Source organism: Leuciscus leuciscus (assembly GCF_965113295.1).
Source record: "Leuciscus leuciscus genome assembly, chromosome: 5".
Taxonomy (NCBI): Eukaryota; Metazoa; Chordata; class Actinopteri; order Cypriniformes; family Leuciscidae; genus Leuciscus; species Leuciscus leuciscus.
The window spans coordinates 53,877,884-53,896,128 of record NC_138729.1 but is presented as its reverse complement, the minus strand read 5'-3'; the positions used below and the strand labels follow the sequence as shown (position 1 = coordinate 53,896,128).

Sequence of the window (18,245 nt, the reverse complement as noted above, 5' to 3'; positions counted from 1 at the left end):
CACGAAACAGACACACATACTCTCAGCAATATCCATTTCCTATGGAATGTCTTTATAAATGACAAACGTCTTTTCTGTAACAAGTAACGCAGGTGAATAATAACATCTAGTGTCTGCATCGGATCAGTGGTGCTCAAGGTCCAGCTCCTCCTCCTGGCGTCCAATGGGGAGGAGCGATAGAGTTGTGGGTGTAGCTAGATATTCTAGATCCACCCATTTGGTCTCTCTGATCAGCCTCTTCAGGATTAGTTTAGGATTGTCATGATACAATGTGGCCTATATGTTTTGGTTTTAGTGCACTCACTTTTAAATTTAATAAAGTTTATCAGTGTAAAGCTGCTTTGAAACAATCTGTGTCGTATAAAGTGCTATTTAAATAAAGCTGACTTGACCAAATAGATAATAATAATGATAATAATAATAAGATAAAAAGATAATGTTATTCAATTTGAGTTTGAATGCATATTATTCTAATTAACAACAGTATTGATAGATGTTTAAAACAGATATAACAAGCCTCAGTCTCAATATATAAATTGTTCAAAATATAATTTTCTGAAATGAGTTTATAACTATACATACTGGTTTCACAGTTTTTATTTAAAAAGGTGGTTAGTTTGATCTGACGGTGGAAAAACAAACGGTGGATTTGCACTTTATATTGCTCTTTTCTCCAAAGTTACAGCAAACAGAGCATGTGAACATAGGCTGCGTTTACACTTGGCATTAACATGTGACCTGTATCCGATGTTGTCCACATACACATTGAAAAAAACAAGTGTAAACGCGCTTCTGATGGGAATGTTCTCCGATCAGCGTTTCCTGGTTCGGAGGTAGTCGAGGACGCACTGTGATCGGATCTCAGTGTAATCCAGCCATCGTGTGTCTGCATTCACAGGTGGACGTCACACAATTAGCCACCCTTTCATAACAAATTCAAATGACAAAGAAATCAAAATAACAGATCCTGTAAGTCTCGTTTTGAAGCATGTACCATATTTATTTATTACAATATGACAGTAGTAATTCATATTTTGCTGGAATCTTTCTGTACTGTGGTAAAGTTTTGTGGTGTTTCGAACACGCGCATCTTTACAGGACCGTGACATCAACATTCAGAAACTCAAGCACAAACAGGTCGAGGAGGAGAATCACGTATTAAAACAGTCAAACCACCTTAAGGCAACTATGATTTAATTTTTCTCAGCAAAAAAAATAATCAACTTTTCCCCCAAATATGGCTTAAATTTATTCCATAATTATTACTGTTTTGTGAGCAATAAATTAATCAGCAAGACCAAAAAAACAACTAACTCAAAACAGCCCTTTGATACGAGACTATACAGCGACTGAAAAAAATGTTTAGTAAAGTCCAGTTTGGTCATCTTAGAACATTAATCAAATCAAAATAAACTTTCTAGACGTTTAAATTATAATACATTTAATAACTGAACAAACACTGATCTGCAAATCTCCTGAAAATGAGAACCTGATTGACTGAAGCGTTGGTCATCGGATCAGCGTCTTTCTCCAGTGTTCCTCGAGTTATTTCTCACTCAGCACTGAAGAGCACAGACTGTCTCATCAAGTGCTGAAGGGTTTCGTTACTCTGCCCGGATCGGTTCAGAAACGCTCTAGAATCACCCGAGACGTGATTGGATGTTCAGTTTGTTCCTGATTCTCTCCTGAAGTGAATCAATGAAGGCATGTCCAGTTCAGCCTCTCGTCTGCCGTCCACGCACACTCAGAACACAGGTCATGATTGACACAGGAAGTCCACACACTCAGAACACAGGTCATGATTGACAGAAGAATTAAAACCCTTCACAGCGCCCCGATGGTCTCGATGCCCTTCAGCACGTCGTAGATCTCTGTGGGCAGAATGACGAAGGATGACCCCGGCGCTGGGTCCTTCTGGCTCTGGACCTGGCTCATGGTTCTGAAGCGCTCAAGCTCCTGGTCTCCCCCTGGTGCTGTGTCCTTCTGGATCTGGACCCGGCTCATGGGGTCCTTCTGGCTCTGGACCCGGCTCATGGGATCCTTCTGGATCTGGACCCGGCTCATGGGGGCCTTCTGGATCTGGACCCGGCTCATGGTTCTGAAGCGCTCGAGCTGCCGCTCCTGACGCCTGCACTTCTGCTGGACCGTCTTCAGTCTCTTGCGCAGCTTCTCCATCTGCTCCTGCAGCTGCTCGACCCGCTTCTTCTGCTGACCCGTGTCCTCCACCGTGTAGTTGTGGTCGCAGGACACGCAGGCGCTGAAGTGGGGCTCCCGGATTGGCTCCGGCTCGGCTCCGGTCGGGTCCGGTTCAGGCACTGGCCTCTCCTCGGCATCAGAGAGAGGGAGGCTGAGAGGAAAGTCCAGGTCCGGGCTGAAGGAATCCTCCAGAAACGATGCCTGTGACGTCATAGGGGCTTTTTATTTGCATGCATTATTTCTGAAAGACTTTATACTGAAATTACCCCTTTATGAGTGGGAACTTTCATAATAGGGAATGATGATAATGATCTGTTGTTCCACAAGGGGGCAGTAAAGCATCAGTAATGAGGTAAAGACACTGCAGTGTGTGAGAGTGAAAGACATCAGTAATGGGGTAAAGTCACTGCAGTGTGTGAGAGTGAAAGACATCAGTAATGGGGGTAAAGTCACTGCAGTGTGAGAGAGTGAAAGACATCAGTAATGGGGTAAAGACACTGCAGTGTGTGAGAGTGAAAGACATCAGTAATGGGGGTAAAGACACTGCAGTGTGTGAGAGTGAAAGACATCAGTAATGAGGTAAAGTCACTGAAGTGTGAGGGTGAAAGACATCAGTAATGAGGTAAAGACAGTGCAGTGTGAGAGAGTGAAAGACATCAGTAATGAGGTAAAGACAGTGCAGTGTGAGGATGAAAGACATCAGTAATGAGGTAAAGACACTGCAGTGTGAGGGTGAAAGACATCAGTAATGAGGTAAAGACACTGCAGTGTGAGAGAGTGAAAGACATCAGTAATGAGGTAAAGACACTGCATTGTGAGAGAGTGAAAGACATCAGTAATGAGGTAAAGACACTGCAGTGTGAGAGAGTGAAATACATCAGTAATGAGGTAAAGACACTGCAGTGTGAGAGAGTGAAAGACATCAGTAATGAGGTAAAGTCACTGCAGTGTGAGAGAGTGAAAGACATCAGTAATGAGGTAAAGACACTGCAGTGTGAGGGTGAAAGACATCAGTAATGGGGTAAAGTCACTGCAGTGTGAGAGAGTGAAAGACATCAGTAATGAGGTAAAGTCCCTGCAGTGTGAGGGTGAAAGGGTGAGAGTGAAAGACATCAGTAATGAGGTAAAGACACTGCAGTGTGAGAGAGTGAAAGACATCAGTAATGGAGTAAAGTCACTGCAGTGTGAGAGAGTGAAAGACATCAGTAATGGGGTAAAGACAGTGCAGTGTGAGGGTGAAAGACATCAGTAATGAGGTAAAGACACTGCAGTGTGAGAGAGTGAAAGACATCAGTAATGGGGTAAAGACACTGCAGTGTGAGAGAGTGAAAGACATCAGTAATGAGGTAAAGACAGTGCAGTGTGAGGGTGAAAGACATCAGTAATGGGGTAAAGCCACTGCAGTGTGAGAGAGTGAAAGACATCAGTAATGAGGTAAAGTCACTGCAGTGTGAGAGAGTGAAAGACATCAGTAATGAGGTAAAGACAGTGCAGTTTGAGGGTGAAAGACATCAGTAATGAGGTAAAGACACTGCAGTGTGAGAGAGTGAAAGACATCAGTAATGGGGTAAAGTCACTGCAGTGTGAGAGGGTGAAAGACATCAGTAATGGGGTAAAGACACTGCAGTGTGAGAGAGTGAAAGACATCAGTAATGGGGTAAAGACACTGCAGTGTGAGAGAGTGAAAGACATCAGTAATGAGGTAAAGACACTGCAGTGTGAGAGAGTGAAAGACATCAGTAATGGGGTAAAGTCACTGCAGTGTGAGAGAGTGAAAGACATCAGTAATGGGGTAAAGTCACTGCAGTGTGAGAGAGTGAAAGACATCGGTAATGAGGTAAAGACACTGCAGTGTGAGAGAGTGAAAGACATCAGTAATGGGGTAAAGTCACTGCAGTGTGAGAGAGTGAAAGACATCGGTAATGAGGTAAAGACACTGCAGTGTGAGAGAGTGAAAGAAATCAGTAACGGGGTAAAGACAGTGCAGTGTGAGGGTGAAAGACATCAGTAATGAGGTAAAGACACTGCAGTGTGAGAGAGTGAAAGACATCAGTAATGGGGTAAAGACAGTGCAGTGTGAGGGTGAAAGACATTAGTAATGAGGTAAAGTCACTGCAGTGTGAGAGAGTGAAAGACATCAGTAATGAGGTAAAGACAGTGCAGTGTGAGAGAGTGAAAGAAATCAGTAACGGGGTAAAGACAGTGCAGTGTGAGGGTGAAAGACATCAGTAATGGGGTAAAGTCACTGCAGTGTGTGAGAGTGAAAGACATCAGTAATGGGGTAAAGTCACTGCAGTGTGTGAGAGTGAAAGACATCAGTAATGGGGTAAAGTCACTGCAGTGTGTGAGAGTGAAAGACATCAGTAATGGGGTAAAGTCACTGCAGTGTGAGAGAGTGAAAGACATCGGTAATGAGGTAAAGACACTGCAGTGTGAGAGAGTGAAAGAAATCAGTAACGGGGTAAAGACAGTGCAGTGTGAGGGTGAAAGACATCAGTAATGAGGTAAAGACACTGCAGTGTGAGAGAGTGAAAGACATCAGTAATGGGGTAAAGTCACTGCAGTGTGTGAGAGTGAAAGACATCAGTAATGGGGTAAAGTCACTGCAGTGTGTGAGAGTGAAAGACATCAGTAATGGGGTAAAGTCACTGCAGTGTGTGAGAGTGAAAGACATCAGTAATGAGGTAAAGTCACTGCAGTGTGTGAGAGTGAAAGACATCGGTAATGGGGTAAAGTCACTGCAGTGTGAGAGAGTGAAAGACATCAGTAATGGGGTAAAGTCACTGCAGTGTGAGAGAGTGAAAGACATCAGTAATGGGGTAAAGTCACTGCAGTGTGAGAGAGTGAAAGACATCAGTAATGAGGTAAAGTCACTGCAGTGTGTGAGAGTGAAAGATAGTGAGGTAAAGTACCTGTAGTTTGCTGAAGCTGAAGAGCGAGGGCACTGCGTTGTCCTTCAGCACACGGTTGTTGCACTGGTGTTTGAAACAGTCTCTGGTGAAGTGTTGAGAGCAGATGTTGCTGTATTTGGTGGGCTTGAAGTTTCTTCTCTTTATGGCGGACACCCATTTTCCACAGATATCCGGCCGGGCCAGAGGAAACCTGTCATACAAAATAACACCAATTGATTATAATAACATTAATAATACTTGAGAAAATGTTGTGTACAATAAGAGTAATGAACATTCTCAGAATCAACAGAATGTCAGTCAAACCTGTATGACTTATTTTCTTCTGTGAAACACAAACAGATATTCTGAAGAGTTTTGACTTCCAATGTACAGACACAAACACTTAGACGTTTCTCAAAACATATTTTATTTTCCACAGAAGAAAGAAAGTAATACAGGTTTGAAAATAATGACAGAATGATCATTTACATTAGCATATCATTGAACATTCATGTTCCTTAAACTAATCTTTACTAACAAAAAAACAATACAGTGCGACTGTAAAGTTTGTAGCGCCAACAAAGTTGAAGACCAAAATGAGAACCAAACTAAACTAAACTAAACTAAACTAAACAAACAGTGTCTGAAGCTGCAGCTGATCGACTATAGTCACACATTAAACAAACACAAGAACTATAGAAATAAAACAACATCGAAACACAGTCAACAACACTGGCGAGTTCAGCTCACTTATGAAAGGAGATGTTTTTATCTTTCTGGTATCTGTTCTTGCATCCGTACGCCGAGCAGGACTGGACCATTTTTGGCTGCGATCTGAAATATGAAGATCAGGATTCAGGAATAATAATAATATTGACTGTGGATCTTGTGTGTGAAGCGGAACCTCATGGCTGACAGAGACGCGCTTCATCCGGGTGTTTCTCAAAGATTCAGTGTGATTCCTGTGTGATTCCGGCTATCTCCGGCAGGAGGCGGTCATCGGCTCTCACACACACACACACACACACACACACACACGATTCATTTCACACGCCGCATCCAGATCTCACGACGACTGTAGACATTTAAACTCAAAGTGTTATAATCTTTTGATTATATTATGTCCAGTACCATAAAAAAAGCCACGTAAATGTTCCCCAGCAATCAATATAATATTCAATTTAGCAGTTCATGTCCAGTGATCACAGTCTCTGTGATTGGCTGATGCTGCAGTGCGCTGAGGAGAGTAACAGCTCTCAGGAGACAGCGCTGTCCGTGTGTCCAGTCTGGACTGTAATTTACACGTTATTAATAGCATTTACCAACTTTATACACAGTAATCGTTTAAAATAGACAGTCAAAATTCAAAATAAGATCATTAATATTTAGACTAATCGACGTCCGGGCCGCCAATTCCCGCCCTTTTCATTCACCTTCACCACACACGATTGTTCTATTTCAGTGCTGAGGCTACGTGAGAATCCTTCAAATCTGATTGGCTGTTGCTGGAAAGGAGACGTCTCTTTCTATGACGACACCGGGAGCACGTCAGGTGATTGGCTGTGATTGTGAATAAATGATGATGATGCTGTAGACCGTGACGACTGAGGTGTACATTTATATTGATAAAAAAACATAATAAAAAAAACTTTATATTGATCGAACTAAGCAAACTTTACAGTGTGTTCAATTTTTTATGCTAATAATTATGCTTAGGTACACAAATGATACACCCTGGATATCTTAAAATAGTATTGATAATTATTGACGCGTTACAATCTTTCCAGACAAACAATTACCAATATAGTAAGTCAATGGAAAAATCACACACAGACTGTAAATAAGTGGTTATGAAGAGGTCATGAACGAAGAGCCCCATCCAACTCCATCATTATGACACATTTATAAATGACCCTCTTGTTTTCAGACACTTAATCATTTGTATTTTGTTAATATTTAGGCTCTAATATTAACTCTCGCTCTCTTCACCTGCTGTCTTAAAGAGACACTCAATTCTCATTCCATCCAGATGTTAGAAAATAAAACAAGATGAAACCATATCTCTGTGAGTCCATATAAAGGACATGGATATAGTATTGACCCACTTCAACATTATCATCATGTGACCATGTTCATCTGGGTGTCTGTCCCGATCCAGGGCTTGAGGTGATGCCATTCTGACAGATGATTGACAGGAACGGTTTCCTCTGCAAACCTCATTTATCTACTCTGAATAGTGTGTTTAGTAATGAGTCTTTATGCAGCCATATACAGATGCAGCCAGTTGTGTTGTTGTGCAGTGAATCTCCTCCTCTGATGAATTGGAAGTGTTTTCACTGGACCCGTTTCGTCCACAGATGGTTCTGAAGCTGATCTCATTGGCCTTTAACATCATTTGGATTCGAAGTATAAATCCTCCCTGAATAACCGGTTGTGTTGTGCTGTGTGCGGTTCTGCATCACACACGGTGTGTTTGTGGTGTAAACAGGAAACACACACACACACACACACACACACACACACACACACACACACACACACACACACACACACACACACACACACACACACACACACACACACACACACACACACACACACACACACACACACACACACACGCTGGGACAGGAAACCTGTGTGTTATGATGCCTGTGACACACAGCAGACGCTTTGTTTACTCACATGGAACTAGTGTGAGCCTGTCTGAGTTAATACATCTATGAGGTATGTCAGCGTTTACGCTTATGCATGTACACATGTTACGTGTGTGTGTGTGTGTGTGTGTGTGTGTGTGTGTGTGTGTGTGTGTGTGTGTGTGTGTGTGTGTGTGTGTGTGAATGCATAATTCCCTTGCAGTTTGTCTCATGATTATAAGTGTCTCCAGTTTGATCACAAATCAGTTTGACAGTATCAGCATTTCCAAAGATGGTTAAAATATAAGAATGAAATTGCTCACGAGGAACTCTAGGCTTTTTATTTGCCTGCAATATTTCTGAAAGGCTTTAATACACTTGTTAAAAATACTGAAATGAGTGTGAACTTTCATAATGAGGAATGATATGATAGTGTTGGTCTGTTGTTCCACAAGAGGGCAGTAAAGCATGAGAAAAGCCTGATCTGGTCCAGGGGCCGTTCGTATTAAAGCCACTCAGATTTGAGTCTTAAGTGTGTCAACATTCTAGTGACTAATGTTACTCTTATACCTAGACTTAAGAATAAGTGTAATTCATAAAGGCTCCTAAGTGTTAAGACTAGGTCTCAGCTCCTTTATTAAGAGATCTGAGGGGTCTCCTATAGGAGTAACATGGAGGAGAGAGGAGGAGAACACACACTTTGGAGGAGAGAGGAGGAGAACACACACTTTCAAATGGAAATATAATGTTGGAAAGTTAAATGATGACAGGGAGATAATAAAAGTTTGAAAGTCAATATATTAAATTTGTAACTGACCCAGTAAGAAATGTTATATCTTCTCCCGATCTGCGAATCAATGCTCTAACTGCAGAAATGAATATTAATATATATCTTCAACAGCACTAATGTGACACCGACCACTAACATTCAGTGTAGCCAAACGGTGTTTAATGACACGACAAGTTTGCTTAAATATTTACATATTTTTAAAATATGAAGGAAGAAGAAAACACTAAACTTAGTGAAGATATATCTGACAAAATGATTTGGCAAAAAAGGCAATCTACAGCTGCAGGTTTAAGAAGAGAAATATACATTTACTGCATTATTATTTCATTGGTCCTGTCTTGTATCATGTGTTCATCATCTCTGTGAACGACAGCCTGGCCAGAAACTGTGTCTGCGCAACTTTGCATGTATCATTGTGTTATATAATTACAACTAAAACAATCGAGTCCAAGCACAAGTAAACAATACACTTACAGAATCTTTTAACACATTTTTAATAATATTTGAATAAAGGGTGAATATGTCAATGTTTCTATGGCATAAATAACTTTTGTCCTTATGACTTTCCAACTGATCTTCAAACCATGCGGCAAAATCAAAATCAAGCCACTTTAATGAGGATAGCTCCAGCTTCCCGGAGTTGTTGATCCACTGATGTTCACGTCATCGCTCCAGATGTAAATGAGGAGACATATATGAAGAGATAATGATTCCACAGCTTAAATACTCATTTGTGATCATTTTGCACAATGCAAAGCAATTTTTAAAAATAAATGTAAATATTAAAATTTTTGTGTCTTAATTGAATGTCTTTATTATAATTAGGTGAAATGATTGGCGTCGTGCTGCAGTGACCTCATCACCCCTGCAGGCTCACTATTGGCTGATTCAGAGGTCGACGGCGGCCATTTTGAGTTGACATCAGTGTAGTCCGTAGTGTGTAACACTGAGTGTCCTGTCAGTCGGCACTTACGACTCAATCTTAAACTTTACTGAAAGTTGTTTTTAGCTTCTTTATAAAAGTCTCCTACTCTTAGACAAATCCTACTTTTTACAAAGACTTTTTTTACACTTAAGTCAAAGCTTAAGACTATTCTTAAGAGCATTTCTAAGAAGGGCCCAGATCTGCAGAGGTCATGAATCCTCAGGCCAGGAAACTTTAGTCTGGAATAGACTGAGTGTAGAATGTATAGCTCATTAAATGTATATTTAATTTATATAATCTAACATTTACACATGCTAGATATAGAGCAGTAAGTCAAGCATGACCAAAGAAGTGAGTGTGTAACCCAGATCACACACACGTCTGGCTGACGGTCTCCCGCGGGCATAAACACACGCTCAGAAAACCGGTTCCTTTCCAAGTACTTAACGTTTTTAATCTGAACTAAAAATGTACAAAGTCTCCAAATCCACATGGTTTAAATCAGAGTGTGGAAATGAGGACGCTTGGCTTCTCATCACCGGTGTGTTTCAGAGTCTCAAACATGCATGTCTCTATTGACATCTAATTACAGTAATACCCACCTACACCCGGAATTACAGCAGATAACGCTTTCAAACGGCAGCTATTACTGTCAGTGTGTGTGTGTGTGTGTGTGTGTGTGTGTGTGTGTGTGTGTGTGTGTGTGTGTGTGTGTGTGTGCGTGTGCAGAGACCAGCGTTCGGCTCAGTTCTCAGAAAGCGTTTGAGGCTTGATTAGAACAAGATCTGCATGAAGCACAAGTGGGGAACAACCATGTTTGATGGTGTTTAGGGCCTCTTTTAGATGTGTGCAGAAGATGAGTGTGTGTGTGTGTGTGTGTGTGTGTGAGTGTGAGAGAGAGAGAGAGAGAGTGTGAGTGTGTGTGTGTGTGTGTGTGTGTGTGTGAGTGTGATAGAGAGTGTGTGTGTGCGTTCGAACATGACGTGAAATATCCGTAATCGAACTATAAATAAACTATGCGGTTTTTAAAGTGCCATGTGTAGCGCATTTTTTACAGTCAATGATTAGACCGTTTGTTTTTTATTTTATTGTTTGCCATGTCATCCAGTAGCGGGCGCTCTACACGTACTGTAGCGTAGGCCCATGACCACATCAAGCGAATAATAGCCACCCTGTTTTGAGAACGGAAGATAACGCACAGAACGGCCAGCCTGAGCGATGGAAATATATGGTAAAGTATATACGCAGATGGTAAAGTAACCGTTAAAGATAAGGTAGTTTGCCGAATTTGCAAAAAAAAAAAAAAGTTTACTTGCGCATCATCGACATCCAATCTTCGCGCTCACCTGTGGAGTTACCGTAATGAGGGCGGAGTCAGACACACAGCAGACGGCCAGAGCATCATGTGACTGCATACTGTCCTGCACAACCGGTCGGCACATTTTATTCCATGTAGCCTAGTTATGTGATTGGCTAGTGCATAGTGCATTTTTTCCGCAGTAGTTTCAATTTAGATATTTTTAGGTCAAAAAGTCCAAATTAAACAATTCCCCATCGTAAGTACACATTGATGGCCCAAGACACGAAACGAGCGGTTTGTGTGAGAAAACGAACAGTATTTATATCGTTTTTACCTCTTGAACACAGCTGCGTCCAAATGATCTGAGAGCGTGGGCGGGTATAGATATATACACTAGATGTCGCATTGGCTACTGCGAAACCGTAGCCAATGCGACATCTAGTTGAGCCCGCGGGCTAGTTGAGCCCGCCCCGCCTACTCTATACACGACGTGATTGGCCTGACCCAATGTAGGTTTTTCCAGCACGAAAGTCAACGGAGAGTTGCTAGACTACCCTGGCTGCAAAATACATTTTGCTGCCGCTAGGGTGCGTCTAGATTTCTAGGCTAAGCGACTCCTGACTCAGTGAGCAACAGTAGAGACCAGTTACACACACACACACACACACACACACACACACACACACACACACACACACACACACACACACACACACACACACACACAGATTCCTCTAACTGACACACACACACACACACACACACACACACACACACACACACACACACACACACACACACACACACACACACACACACACACACACACACACACATTCCTGTGTGTCCACGGTCCGACCAAGCAATTACATGAACGTGGTTATAGGAAAAGTTGGGTAACGTTATGTCATGAATGCATCACTTGCCAAAATTGGGGGTGACTAGTAAGGAGTTAACTACTAGTACCTAGAAAAGCGCTATATAAATGTAACGAAGAATTATTACTACTCTCCCTCAAAACCTTTTTTTCCATTTGCATTCACGCAGGCCAAGTGGCCATAGGGACTATAGGAGGAGTAAGGGAGTGATGCAAGCACGGCAATGATCTTTATAGCGTTAAAATTAGAAAACAAACACACACACACACACAAAAGTCTAGTAGGCCTATTTAAATATGTTGCCGCATGCATAAAAACTAAAATGTCCTTTATAACCAATGTAAATGATATATTATTAGCAATACATGCATAATCAAAATGTCTAAAAAGGAGGTCGACACCAGGATCGGTTTTCTAGATGGCAATGTATGTTTATTTTAAAACAACCACAAGTAGATTAAGTGTTCATAAACCGCATAATGGCCAAAAAAAGGCCTAAGTGCCACAAAGTAACAGACTATGCTAAATCTGTCTTATCCGACAGTAATATGTGATTCTAAATTAAATTAAATTCTAAAAAGTTACAGACTATTCGTTTCTTTATAATAGGCATGCATAAATCACAATCATATAGGCTACCATCTGGGCCTGCACGGCGGCAGGAAAAAGACGCAGAGATGTAAGACACCGTAGGGGCTGTAACGTTACCTCTGGATGAGGAGTCAGTTAGAGAATTCTTCTCGCTAGTCCTCGGCCTCGGGTTTTTGGGGTTGGATTGAAAAAAATCCAAAATTCTCTTTTGAGACATTGCTAAGTAATTCTCTTGCTATACGCTGATTTCACGCAGCCGTTATTTTGAAATCGAAAGCGAGGCTCCGGTGGGAAGAAAACCGGAAGTGTCACCTTTAATCACAGGAGAGTCGTGAATGCGATGGCGTATTGTTGTGTTTAATGATGGTGTGTCAATTCTAAAACTGTACATACATTTCTTTCATACTTTAGACTATATACAGTGAAATTCATTTATAAATAAAATATTTTTTTTATATATAATTCAGAATGTAAAAAAAGAAGCAGGAATGAACTATATACATATCCTATATTGAATAGTAACATCCAATAGTGTAAATCGCGGCAGCAGCTTTAGGTTGGTAATCCAAGGCATTGTTGTTTATCTTTACTTCCGGGGTTCTTCCCACCGAAGCCTCACTTTCGATTTCAAAATGGCGGCTGCGTGAAATCAGCGTATAACGCTGATATTGATATAGACTAACGTTATATCACTAGTAGTTGATATAGTGTGCTGCGTAGGCTGAATCGTAATCGCGTGATTCGCGTCAAGACACCTGATTGGCTAATACTACACATTGAAGATAAATTAAATAATTTTTAATTAAATAATTACTAAAAATATCCCTCTCTTCATCCCACACCCCAAACATGACATACAAAATGTTGTGGAACAGAACAAATAACAACCAGAGATATATTTATAAGCTATCATTTTATTGTCATCACAGTTTGCCAACAGGGGGTGCTGCAGCACCTGCAGCACCCCTACTTCCCGCGTCCATGTACGACGCTGAATACATCAAATTTGGTTTTATACGCTGATTTCACGCAGCCGTTATTTTGAAATCGAAAGCGAGGCTCCGGTGGGAAGAAAACCGGAAGTGTCGCCTTTAATCACAGGAGAGTCGTGAATGCGATGGCGTATTGTTGTGTTTAATGATGGTGTGTCAATTCTAAAAATGTACATACATTTCTTTCATACTTTAGACTATATACAGTGAAATTGATTTATAAATAAAATAATTTTTATATATATAATTCAGAATGTAAAAACAGAAGCAGGAATGAACTATATACATATCCTATATTGAATATTAACATCCAATAGTGTAAATCGCGGCAGCAGCTTCAGGTTGGTAATACAAGGCATTGTTGTTTATCTTTACTTCCGGGGTTCTTCCCACCGGAGCCTCACTTTCGATTTCAAAATGGCGGCTGCGTGAAATCAGCGTATAAGGGCAGGTACTGAGGGAGTCGCACACGGACGAGAAGCGCAGCGCTGCGTCTACAACTCGAGGTATCGAACACGCGCACTTTCTCAGTTTATGGCCAGCAATATTGTTATGTTTAAGGACATTACGAAATTAAGATAATGTCTGTGCTATGTTATGATTGCAATTCAATTTTCAATTACAATTAAATACAATCGTTGCTGAGTCTGCAGTCTGAACACTTCAGGACGTACATTAACTGAATTAATTGAGAATCTCACCTGAAAATCCGGTCATTTTCATCCACGCAGCTGATTTCTGTAAATTTGAATATAAAACTAAATGTATCTTGCAGCACAGGGTGAAGTCAGTATATAGGCTACATTAATGACGCTTTGATACAAATGTAATGTAGTAAATTTAATATAAAACTATGTAAATGGCGCTCTGTGGCGCGGCAGGTTTTTGAACAGAATCTTGAGCCATAGCTGGCGCTGCGGACAGACGCCTGCCGGTGTGTGTACACTCAGAGAAAATAATGTGTTCGAATTTTAAAGATGTGCCGCTGCGCTTCTCGTCCGGTGTGCGACCCCCCATGTGGAGAAATGTTGTTGAATGTGGATTCAGGTGTTGAATGTGGAGAAATGTCATATGAGGCTCTAAAACCCAGGGCCGTCCATAAGGGGGGACAAAGGGGAATGTTTTCTGGGGCCCAGCCGCTAGGGGGGCCCCATGCAGTCCAGCTATAATTATGTTCATCCTAAATATAAGCAAAGGTTACCATATTTTATTTTGAACCAAAATAGCACCATTAATTGTTGAAAGTGAGAAAAAAAAAAGCATTTTATTTAATGTTGCTCGAGTAAAATATAGGCTGTGTCATAATGAAACACCCCTTTCCTGAAAATGGTCTGAGCAGGCTGGCGAGCGGGCGCGGGCGCCGTGAGCGCTGAGCGAGCAGGAACGAGTAGTGAGTTGTCGTCGAAAAAGATGGATAAAGCAAAAAAGCTGGCGGGGGCTAAAAAATTGAAAAAGAAAGAGGGAAAAGGAGATGGCATGTCAATTGATGCGACAGCAGCTAAATAAGTGGAAGGTGAAAGGCAACAGGTAGGATTTAAAGTGTGACGTCCAGGCATGTAGGCTACTAGCCTGGTAATACCAGACTCTGCTACTTCACTTTGCTTCGTATACAGAGTCTGGAAGGGCATAATAGAGAAGTGTTTTCTCTCTCGCGGGGGGGCGCTTGTCTGAAGTTTAAAATCATTGGTTACCCGTAAGCCAATCACATAACGTTTGGTTATGGCGTGTGTTATGCGCATGATCAGCCGCATCTAACTTCCACTGTAAACGCATGTATGATGCAAAAACTAAACCATCGAGCGAAATACCGGAGTGAACATGGCTTTTGCAGATTATGTGAGGTAAATCTACGCATCCACGGTACAATCAGCGTCTACGTCACGGCTCTCAGCCCGCCCTCTGTTCGTTGATTGGCCCGGCTGTTTTCAGGCCGGTGGAAAACTGAAAGATAGGCTGCTATCTCAGACTGACTACAGGAGCGAAATGAAATTAGCGGAAGTAGGAAGTCTGACGTAGTCAGGCTAGTAGGCTACTGGCCATCGGGACTACCGGGAGATTCCCAGTGGGCCGACGCGCTTTTTGGGCCGATGCATCTCATACTTTTTTTTCTTTTTTTGTCTTAACGGCCCATACAACTGTACATTCGTTTAGTTTAGTAATGCATTGGTCAAAAAAAATTCAGTGTTAGTTTTTTTCTGACACACCGGCCCATGAAACACATAGATCAGCGGCCCATTGGTTCTTTTCTTGATGGTCACTGGGCTGGCCCAATCACATCTTTAATGTGAAGTATATAAATATACTCTTTCAAGTATAGAAATTAGTACAAAACCACTCACCACAGCTTTACCAAAAATCCTGTAAGAAACACTGGTATTGCTATGGCAATGCAGTTTGTTTATATATATATATTTATTTTTATTCATCACTGTGGAGTATAGTTCAATTATATTAATAAATTACTTTTTTTTTATTACTTATTTCATCTATTAAATCTCACTCGTTCCTACTCACTCATTACATGGCAGACTTATTTATTTGTTGTTGTTTTTTTTCAAAATTGTTGCTGCATACCCACCCCTGAGTCTCTCTCAGTTAAATGTATAAATGTGTTAATGTAGGAGAGAGAGAGAGAGAGAGAGAGAGAGAGAGAGAGAGAGAACACACGCATGATATGAGTAGCTTATAGCAGATTTGGGGAGGGCCCATTCACTGGACCTTTTCAGGGGCCCAGTCATTTCTGTGGGCGGGCCTGCTAAAACCATCAAAGCTGCAGAGACATTTGAACAAAACTGGGCTGTTTAATATTGTTTAAAACAGTCAAGTTCATATCACTAACTGTATTTGATAAATTACACTTACAGTGTAGGCTATGTAAATTGGGGTGAATGAACTTTGTTTAACATTTCGTATCTATACCACGAATGTTATTTCTTCTGCCATTTATACGGCAAACATTTTTTGGCGTGCATATGTATGGGGCGCCGTTTGTAAAGTGTCTCATGCTGAAAATAACAGCAACATTTGGTCACATTTAGCTTCAAACAATGTTGTATTTAACTGGTATGAATTTTTGACAGTCACTTTTTACCACATTTACAATATTTGTCAACTTAGAGATATTTTAAATAGTTAAATCTAAATATTAAATGTTACACCTAAATGTTAAATCTAAATGCTAAATCTAAATGTTAAATCTAAATCTAAATGTTAAATCTAAATCTAAATGTTAAATCTAAATCTAAATGTTGAATCTAAATCTAAATGTTAAATCTAAATCTAAATGTTGAATCTAAATGTTTCGGGTGAAACTAAATATTTAACTAATATGCAAAATCAAAATGCCGGTAACCGGAAGTGCCAAAATAAAAGCTCGAGGAGGTCAGTGTGTGTTTATAGCATGGTTTATAGTGTCAAATAACGAATAAAAACCATCTCATCCGAGGAAATGGACTCTTGGACATGGATTATCGTGATAATAACTACCTAAAATAATAAACACATTTGGAGAAACTGTATTTGAAGCAGGGCCGGCCCGAGGCATAAGCGAACTAAGCGGCTGCTTGGGGCCCCATCGCCACCAGGGGGCCCCCAATCGATTTTTTTTTTTTTACATATTAATTAACTTAAACAAGTGACATAAATGAAGGAAAGGATTAATAATTCAAGACAAGAAAATTCTGATTTCATGATCAATATACCTGCCTACAACTGCTGCTGTGTCTGCCAGTGTTTGAGTCATGCGCATAACCTCGCGTGCATAGACAATTTGTGCGCAAAGTCACGGTAATGTTAAGCCATGTCACAAAAATTTGATTTGATCAATGATTTATCCTTTAAATGTAATGATATTCAGAACAGAACAAGAATAAAAAAATAACTATAAACAAGCCAAAACGAAATAATTTAAAGCGAAAGTGAAAGTAAGCGGCGTTGGGCTCACGTATCTCTCTCATTAGAATCAAAATGTTTCAACATTCGCGATGGATTTGGATGGTAAACTATTCTTTATCATAGGCTTTGTACTTCACTTACGTTCCAATATCGACGAAAAAAATCATCCTCTTCACACGCGCAAAAATGTGCTTGGAAACATCACAGCGGAAGATTACAAAGTTGGAATATGTTGTGTGTGTGTGTGTGTGTTTGTGTGTGTGTGTGTGTGTGTGTGTGTGTGTGTGTGTGTGTGAGTGAGTCGCGGGCGCGATCGAACAGTGGAAACGTCATGTTCATACAAGACATCATTCAAACTGCAAAGTGTTGCAAAACGTTGGAGGATATTTTGCAAATAATTTTTTTTAATAGGCCTATGTTTTGTGACAGTTTGTTTTCAGAAGTTTCCAAGAGTTAGTAAAAGAGTAAAGAAAGTTCAAACTTGAAGTATCTATTTCTTATTAAGTATTTATTTTGTATTAATACATAACCTCATTGTATTAATTTATAATGTAACATTATAGCGTGGCATTGTGTCAATAATCGTCAAGCATAGGTGACTCTGCGTGGTGGGAGGGGGCCCCCAAATAAAATTCTGCTTAGGGCCCCCAAAAGGCTCGGGCCGGTGTTGTGCCGAATTTCGACCCCCTGCCAAATTATTACCCCCCTCGTTGAAGTCAGTACCTGATTGCCTAATCCTAACCCCACCCCTAACCCCTCCCCCACAACTAATCCTAAACCTACCAATACTAGGGGGGTAATAATTTGGCGGGGGTCGAAATTCGGCACAACACCGGCACTGATTTGAAGAGTAGGCTAGCGTCACTTTTATGAAAAGTGCGGGACTTATGACCTGCAGCCATAATAGCCAGCCACAAGGGGGCTCACTTTGACTGAATGTCATGTCATCACTCTCATCACGAAACTCTACAGTTTCTCCAAACGTGTTTATTATTTTAGGTAGTTATTATCGTTATATTATAGTTATTATAATGAGATGGTTTTTATTCGTTATTTGACACTATAAACCATGCTATAAACACACACTCGAGCTTTTATTTTGGCACTCTGGTTACCGGCATTTTGAATTTGCATATTAGTTAAATATTTAGT

The 18,245-nt window shown here is 40.8% G+C and overlaps 1 protein-coding gene and 1 long non-coding RNA gene across 2 annotated transcripts in view; one reads left to right on the top strand and one right to left on the bottom strand.

Annotated features, from left to right (window-relative positions):
* Window positions 1–974: 974 nt before the first annotated feature.
* Window positions 975–6,034, bottom strand: thap1 (THAP domain containing, apoptosis associated protein 1). Its single transcript, XM_082169931.1, has 3 exons — window positions 5,838–6,034; window positions 5,109–5,298; window positions 975–2,397 (listed from the first exon to the last, which is right to left on the bottom strand). The coding sequence occupies exons 1-3, from the start codon at window positions 5,906–5,908 to the stop codon at window positions 1,825–1,827; spliced, it is 834 nt and encodes a 277-aa protein (XP_082026057.1). The 5' UTR covers window positions 5,909–6,034; the 3' UTR covers window positions 975–1,824.
* A 1,546-nt stretch (window positions 6,035–7,580) lies between these two features.
* Window positions 7,581–18,245, top strand: part of LOC309500041 — a 29,195-nt gene continuing 18,530 nt past the window's right edge. Inside the window, exon 1 of the long non-coding RNA XR_014206451.1 lies at window positions 7,581–7,814. This is a non-coding gene — a long non-coding RNA (uncharacterized lncRNA). The remainder of the gene's footprint in view (window positions 7,815–18,245) is intronic.